Source organism: Schistocerca gregaria, chromosome X (genome assembly GCF_023897955.1).
Source record: "Schistocerca gregaria isolate iqSchGreg1 chromosome X, iqSchGreg1.2, whole genome shotgun sequence".
Classification (NCBI taxonomy): Eukaryota; Metazoa; Arthropoda; class Insecta; order Orthoptera; family Acrididae; genus Schistocerca; species Schistocerca gregaria.
The window spans coordinates 798,844,526-798,852,725 of record NC_064931.1 but is presented as its reverse complement, the minus strand read 5'-3'; the positions used below and the strand labels follow the sequence as shown (position 1 = coordinate 798,852,725).

At 42.2% G+C, this 8,200-nt stretch overlaps 1 protein-coding gene across 1 annotated transcript; it reads left to right on the top strand.

Annotated features, from left to right (window-relative positions):
* The first annotated feature begins 795 nt into the window (after positions 1-795).
* LOC126298328 (uncharacterized) lies at positions 796-2,272 on the top strand. The gene is made up of 3 exons (XM_049989623.1): positions 796-1,038; positions 1,179-1,505; positions 1,682-2,272. Exons 1-3 carry the CDS (start codon positions 796-798, stop codon positions 2,270-2,272), a joined length of 1,161 nt encoding a protein of 386 aa, XP_049845580.1.
* Positions 2,273-8,200: the final 5,928 nt, after the last annotated feature.

Below are 8,200 nucleotides of genomic sequence, written 5' to 3'. Positions count from 1 at the left end.
AAACCCGGAATCGGCACTTCCGTTAGGCGCAAGCACGGTCCAACTGGAAATGAACGGCAATTGCCTGCAGCCAACCTGACTTCACATGTTGCGTATTTTTGCTCCTGTGGAACTAGTCAGCTAGGCCAAGAAGGTGGCATGAGTAGTGGGCAAGATCACCGTAACATAAAATCTGCATCCCAGGTGCAGTAGCACCCATGGAGAGGACACTCCATCCATGTGAAAACAACACGGATAATGGCAGTTACCAGTCATAAGCTCGCTCCAATGGGCGTAGGAGTGGGCGCCAGGGGTTGCTATTGACAGTGGGAGGGCCCATTGTAGGTCCACTGGCCAGTCACCTCCTGCTTGAAGCTGGGCAGCCCCCAGTCAGTTAGTTACTGGCCCACCCTGGTGCCAATTGTTCCATTGGGTGTATGGAATACTAGCATTGCTAGAAGTCCTCACCATAATATTGACACTCACTGCTAGAAAAATAAAAATAAGATGAAAAGTAAAGACATTTCATTATGCATCAGTACATGGAACTTTTGCTCTATGCTGAAAGGCTTCCTGGACACTTGTGGAAGCTCACAAGAGCTACGCGTAATGGCTACTATCAACTTAGAGCTAGTTAGACTTAATATCGCTATAACAGTACTGCTGGAATTCAGGCTACCAGAAGAAGGGGAAAACTACACTTTTTTCTGGAAGGGCAAAGATGTTGGTAGCCCCAGACAGCACGGAATCGGTTTTGCTGTTCACAATGATTTGCTGTGTTGATCCAAACATCTGATAGGGATCTCAGAACACAATATGACTCTTCATTTCACAACAAATAGTGGACCAGTGACGCTGATATCTGTATATGCATCAACTTTTACTTCAGCTGCAGATGCCAAGGATCACTTTTATGAACAACTCAGCAATGTGGTACAAGGAGTGCACTCTGGGGACCGTCTATGCATCCTTGGTGATTTCAATGGTCATATTGTTAGTGATTTTGCCACTTGGCCTGACTGTCTAGGCAAACATGGAGTGGGCAAGATGAAGGAAAGGGTCTACGGTTGATGAATTGTGTGAAAAGTATCAGTTGTGTGTCACCAATCCATACTTTAAATGCGAACTGAACCACAAGATTTCCTGGATGCATCCCAGCTTAAAACATTGGCACCAATTAGACCTTATTCTAACTAAAGGAAAGATCTGCATTACTTTCTACACATTTTTTAATTAGTGCGGACTGTGACACGGATCATGCACTAGTAGTGACAAAAGTGTGCTTTGTGACTAAAAAGTTTCACTCTGCCAGAACACCTTGCAAAACAAAAATTAATCTTTGCCAAACAAGAAACACTGCTGCAATAGAAGTAATTAGTGATGAGATACGAAAAGACGTGGATCCCTGGGGACCCAGTACTCCTATTTCCAAAGACTGGAAGAACATAAAATTGCTTCATACTATTACGGCTGGAAATGTGTTTGGTAATCTGGAAGCAAAATCCCAGAATTGGTTCATCAAGAATGTAAATGTCCTGAAGCCTCTCCTTGAGGCTAAGCATCAGGCCACTGTCATCTGGTGTAAAAACCCATGCAATTCTACATGCAGGGAGCTAAGCAAAGCAAAGCAAAGGCAGCTGTTCAATACACTGTCTGCAACTGCATCAATTCCTACTGGGAGTAACTGTGCACTGGCATACAGGAGTGTTTCAATGCTGGCGACATTGGTGGTGTATACTCGGGCATCAAATGGGCCATTGGACCCATTCCAAAGAAGAGCGTACCATTTGAGGGAATAGATGGAAAAGTCATCACAGATCGAAATCGTCAGTTGTACTGTTTGGTTGAAATTTACTCCAGCCTTTACTCACATCCCATCAACATTAGTCCAAACAAAGTGGATGAAATTCCTCAGATGACACCTTACCATGACTTGGATGTCACGCTTACTATGGATGAGCTTCAAATAGCAATTGTACAGCTTAAATGTGGGAAGCGCCCTGGCAAAGACAACATCTCCACAGAAATTGTAAAACTTACGCTAGGTTTTCCACTGTTTTTCAACCTCTTACTGAAATGTTGGGCTAAGGGTACTGTGCCGCAAGACATGCACAATGCCAATATCTTTATTTTATACAAAAGTAAAGGTGATCACGGCAATTGCAACTGTCACCGTCGAATCTCACTTCTTAGTATACCTGGAATAACATTTGTCCGTGTTGTGTTGCGCAGACTTCACAAGCTTGTTGAGCGCATATACCCTGAGGAACAATGTGGGTTTCACCCCCAATGATCCACAGTCAATATGATCTTCACATTTTGGCAAGTTCAGGAAAAGTGCCATGAGCAGAAAACCCCTCTGTTCATTGCCTTTATCGACCTAAATACAACAAATCAGCTTATCTCACTTAATAAGGAAAGTCTTCCAGTCCAGATAGTATGCCAGTTAGGTTCCTTTCAGATTATGCTGATACAATAGCCCCATACGTAGTAATCATATACAGGGTGTTACACAAAGGTACGGCCAAACTTTCAGGAAACATTCCTCACACACAAATAAAGAAAAGATGTTATGTGGACATGAGTCCGGAAACGCTTAATTTCCATGTTAGAACTCATTTTAGTTTCGTCAGTATGTACTGTACTTCCTCAATTCACCACCAGTTGGCCCAGATTTCCAGAACGAAGGTGTCCCGACAGGAAGATGTTCAAAGCAATTGATCGGCGTCTTAGGGAGCACGGAACATTCCAGCCTATGACTCGCGACTGGGGAAGACCTAGAACGACAAGGACACCTGCAATGGGCGAGGCAATTCTTCGTGCAGTTGACGATAACCCTAATGTCAGTGTCAGAGAAGTTGCTGCTGTACAAGCTAACATTGACCACGTCACTGTATGGAGAGTGCTGTGGGAGAACCAGTTGTTTCCGTACCATGTACAGCATGTGCAGGCACTATCAGCAGCTGATTGGTGTCCACGGGTACACTTCTGTGAATGGTTCATCCAACAATGTGTCAATCCTCATTTCAGTGCAAATGTTCTCTTTATGGATGAGGCTTCATTCCAAAGTGATCAAATTGTAAATTTTCACAATCAACATGTGTGGGCTGACGAGAATCCACACGCAATTGTGCAATCACGTCATCAACACAGATTTTCTGTGAACGTTTGGGCAGGCATTGTTGGTGATGTCTTGATTGGGCCCCATGTTCTTCCACCTACGCTCAATGGAGCACATTATCAGGATTTCATACGGGATACTCTACCTGTGCTACTAGAACATGTGCCTTTACAAGTGCGACACAACATGTGGTTCATGCACAATGGAGCTCCTGCACATTTCAGTCGAAGTGTTCGTACGCTTCTCAACAACAGATTTGGTGACCGATGGATTGGTAGAGGCTGACCAATTCCATGGCCTCCTTGCTCTCCTGAGCTCAACCCTCTTGACTTTCATTTATGGGGGCATTTGAAAGCTCTTGTCTAAGCAACCCCGGTACCAAATGTAGAGACATGCTCGTATTGTAGACGGCTGTGATACAATACGCCATTCTCCGGGGCTGCATCAGGGATTCCATGCGACGGAGGGTGGATGCATGTATCCTTGCTAACGGAGGACATTTTGAACATTTCCTGTAACAAAGTGAAGTCATGCTGGTACATTCTGTTGCTGTGTGTTTCCATTCCATGATTAATGTGATTTGAAGAGACGTAATAAAATGAGCTCTAACATGGAAAGTAAGCATTTCCAAACACATATCCACATAACATATTTTCTTTCTTTGTGTGTGAGGAATGTTTCCTGAAAATTTGGCCGTACCTTTTTTTAACACCCTGTATAGCTGCTTGCTCAACAGAAGATCTGTACCTAAACTCAGGAATATTGCACAGATCACATCAATACTCAAGAAGGGAAACAGGAGTAATCAGATGAATTACTGACCCATATCACTGAAATCAATTTGCAATAGGAGTTTGGAACATTTACTGTGTTTGAACATTATGAACTACCTCGAAGGAAATTGTCTACTGACACACAGCATGGATTCAAAAAAAGATGTTTCTTGTGAAACACAAAAAGCTCATTCTTCTAATGAAGTAATAAGTGCTATCAATAGAGGATCTCAAATTGATTCCATATTTCTAAGTTTCCAGAAGGCTTTGGACGCAGTTCCTCAAAAGACACTTCTAATTAAATTGCATGCCTGTGGAGTATTGTTTCAGATGTGTGACTGGATTTGTGGTTCTTGTCAGAAAGGTCATAGTATGTAGTAACAGACATAAAGTCATTGAGTAAAATGAAAGTGATATCTGGCTTTCCCCAAGGAAGTGTTATAGACCCTCTGATGTTTCTGATCTACACTAGAGTCCAAAATTAAAGCAAGAAACTGCTATTTTCTTGTTCTGTGTCTAATTCATGATAACAATCATACAAACTGTCAACACATGTTGCTATGATCATGTTCTGCATGGAAGATGGCATTCCGATTTACAGACGACAATGCCAGCAATGATGTCAGGGCACCTATCAAGCAGGGTAGTTTTTTTGCATGATAGTCTCACATACACATTTTCTGCGTACAGAGTCACAGATGGTGCAGTATGGCATGGAGAAATGCCTACAGACACTCTGCTGTGTAGGAAGAATGGAAACAGGAGAGTTGCAAACTGATGTGACCTGATGACTAAATGTGAATTGTTCCATCGTTTCTTGGACGAGGCGACAGTTTATAGAGACCAAAACTGTATCCCAGAGACCAGGACAGGGCCGCCCACACGTGACATCAGAAAAAGTGGACCATTATTTGGCTCTAAGGTCACGATGGTACCTCCTTAGTACTGCACTGCAACTGGCATCTGACCTCGCAGCATCCCCTGGAAATGTTGTATCAAGGCAAACAATGTACAGAAGCCTTCAGTAGAGTGGCCTTTATTGTAGGAGACCTACTGTCTGTTTACCTCTGTTGTGTCTTCACAGAGGGGAATGCCTAGAATGAAGCTATCAACATGCCACGTAAATGGTCGAACGGTGGGCCAATGTTCTTTTCACAGATGAGTCCAAATTTGGTCTGGAGAGTGATTCTCGATGGATTTGCATGTCTAGGGCCCATGAAACTTGATTTCCGGACCCAAACATTGTGGAGAGAGGCCAGTATCGAGGAAGATCCCTAATGGTGTGGGCAGGGATTATGTTGTCCACTTGAATACCTCTTCATGAAATTATACAGGTGAATCAGCAAGATTTAACTCTTGTAAGGTAGCGTGAGGAGAGCTTGGTATCTCATGCATGGTGGTTGTCAGGTGCTGTGGGCCCCGACTTCATACTCATGGATGATAATGCTCAAACTCGTAGATCACGGGTGGTAGATGTTGTTTTGGAAATGAAAGATATTGCAGACGTGGCATGGTCTGCTTGTTCTCCCAATTTGAATCCCATTGAGTATGTCTGGAAGCCACTATGGAGATGGGTTGTATCACATCAGCATCCATTGGCCACTCTCCAACACTTGCAAGCAGCTCTTTAGGAATAATTGGTGTTATTGCCTCAACATGAGATTGATGACATCATTCACAGCATGTCCTATCATTTTCAGCCCCGTATTGGTGCCAGAGGTTGTCACACCCCATACTGAGCACATTAACCAGTTGTCAGAATGTGGGTGCAAATCCATTGGGGGGGGGGGGGGGGGTCGCGAAGAATACTTCTGTCTATCATTGTGCATGTTGCACTTGATTATGTTCTGTGTTCTTTACATTGTTTCTACTTTACTATTGCCTGTTTATACTGTTTTGTGACAAACTAAACACGACATCACAAAATTTCCACTTGTTGCTTTAATTTTGGACACTGGAGTAAATAAACAATCTGAGCAACACTCCTAAAGTGTGTGCAGATGATGCTGTCATTTGCCATCTGTTAAAGCCACCAGAAGACCAAACCAATTGAAAACTGACTTATACATGATACATTTATGGTGTGAAAAGTGGAAAGTGACTCTGAATAAAGAAAAGTGTGAGGTCAACCAAGTGAGTACTAAAATAAATCTGTCAAATTTTAGTTACATGACAAATCATACAAATCTAAAGGCTGACAATTCACCTAAATACCAAGAAATTACATTTACGAGCAACTTAAATTGGAATGATCATATAGCTAATGTTATGGGGAATGCAAACGAAAGACTGCATTTTATTGCTAGAACACTTAGAAGACGCAAGAGGTCTACTTAAGTCTGCCTACACTCCACTTGTCAGTCTTCTACTACAGTGTTACCATGTGGTATGGTGTCCTTACCAGACAGGATTAACGGAGCTCACTGAAAAAGTCACAAGAACGGCAGTTTGTTTTGTATTATTGTGAAATGGAGAGGGCGGAGAGGGGGGGGGGGGGGGGGAAGAGTTTCATTTGTATGATAAGCAAGTTGGGATGGCAATAATTGAAACAAAGGGATTTTTCATTACGACAAGACTGTTTCACAAAATTTCAATCACCAAATTTCTCCATTGAGTGTGAAAATATTTTACTGTCACCAACCTACATAGGGAGAAATGATTATTGTAATGAAATAATAGAAAGCAGAGCTTGTATAGAGAGATTTAAGTGGTAAATTTTCTCAAGCACTGTTAGAGAGGGGAGTATAAGAGAAATAGTCTGAAGGTGATTTGAAGAACCTTCTGCCCTGTACTTAACTATGATTTATAGAGAGTCATGTATATTTTATAAATTAGTAAATCCCAGAACCTTTCAGAAATCACAAATGTTAAATAGTTGCAAGTGGTGGTATCAAATGGGTAATGTGCACATCGCCAGACAGTGACTGTAGCTGCTGTTCCATTGTAACAGCATGCATCACTGCTCCCTCTTCCCACAAAACAGCAACACACTGTTTTATAGTAGAATGGAGTTGCCAGATTTGGATCAAGCGTGTGGTTCTTCTTATGCTGCAACTGCTGGATTCTGCTATACTGGTTGTGCTGTTGTGTCCTCATTGTCACAATGACATTTAAAATGAATTCCTCCAATCACAGCATTAAGGGCATCAGGCAGATTTTCATGTTCCATTATCAGAGGCACTTATCATTGATCTCCATCTCAGGATTATAATAGAGCATAATACGAAAGACATGGATAAAATCTCTGTGTTTCAGTTTCCTTAATGTGGGATCATCTTTCTTAACATCATAGGTAATGGTAACACCTGGCAAGTGTTGTAGGAATTGATATGGTTAAAAACAGAGCTTTAATATTGTTTGGACTCTGCTGCTTACTCCAACTGCCATCTAGTGGCAGCTTCAAACTGGGCAGGTCAGACTGTCCAGTATAGTCTGCTGTCTGTCGAGAGACCTTGCAACCTACGAGCAGAAGTGGATCTCCCAGCTCCTTTTTCCACGTGGGTAATATTATCGGTTGTAACGGCCAAGCAGGTAGCCCCATAGTGGATGGGCGTGTATGTCTCCCAGCTAAGCCAGGAGCCGCAGTTGGTGCGCTGCCTGTGCAAGCTGTAAGGTTTATTCTAATAAACACTCATACCAGACAACTTGTTCCATCCAATTATTGTGAGTGGAAATAAGGGGAGGGCAGTGAGTCCTTTCGCATTATACACTCACACTCCAATGTGCCACCATGGGAGGAAGAGCCCGTGCATACAAATATTTTTTCCAATAGCTGAATTGCACAGGAGTAAAAATTCACACTATGCCATACGATTTGTAGTTTTAAAGTCTGTTCTGGCATTATAAAACTTACAATTTTTTATCTTGGGCAAAGACCTGATACATGCCACCAGATGCCTTCCATCTTCAGTTCCCGTGTTGACCTGTTTGATGTAATTATACAGAACACAAACATATTGAAATGGAAACATCACTGTTTTTCAGCCTCTCGATCTGGGATAAGGAGAAATTGCATGAAGTCTATACTCCACTAATATCATGACAATGCTATTTTCCTCTTCACTTTCATCTTTTGAACTACTACTGTCATTTTATGATTCTTTTATTTCTTTACTTAAGTCCTCCACTTCACTCTTTTCTTCTTTGATTTCACCTTTTTCCTTCCAATAAGCCTCTAATCCTTCCACAATTTCTATTAATTCGTTAACTTCTCTAACTAATTATTCTTCACTTGCTCATTGCTGATCTCGTCCTACCCTGTGGTTAGGCCTACTGGTGGCAGAGAGAGGTACCTTTTTAGTTAGACTCAGGAGTCAGCATCGTGTTT

What these genes read in the sequence shown, in the direction of transcription:
- LOC126298328 (XM_049989623.1), top strand. Translation starts at nt 796, where the DNA reads ATGACTCTTCATTTCACAACAAATAGTGGACCAGTGACGCTGATATCT. An exon ending in TGGGCAAGATGAAGGAAAGG is followed by an intron (nt 1,039 to 1,178) that starts GTCTACGGTTGA and finishes TTCTAACTAAAG; the next exon opens with GAAAGATCTGCATTACTTTC. An exon ending in AGAATTGGTTCATCAAGAAT is followed by an intron (nt 1,506 to 1,681) that starts GTAAATGTCCTG and finishes ACTGGCATACAG; the next exon opens with GAGTGTTTCAATGCTGGCGA.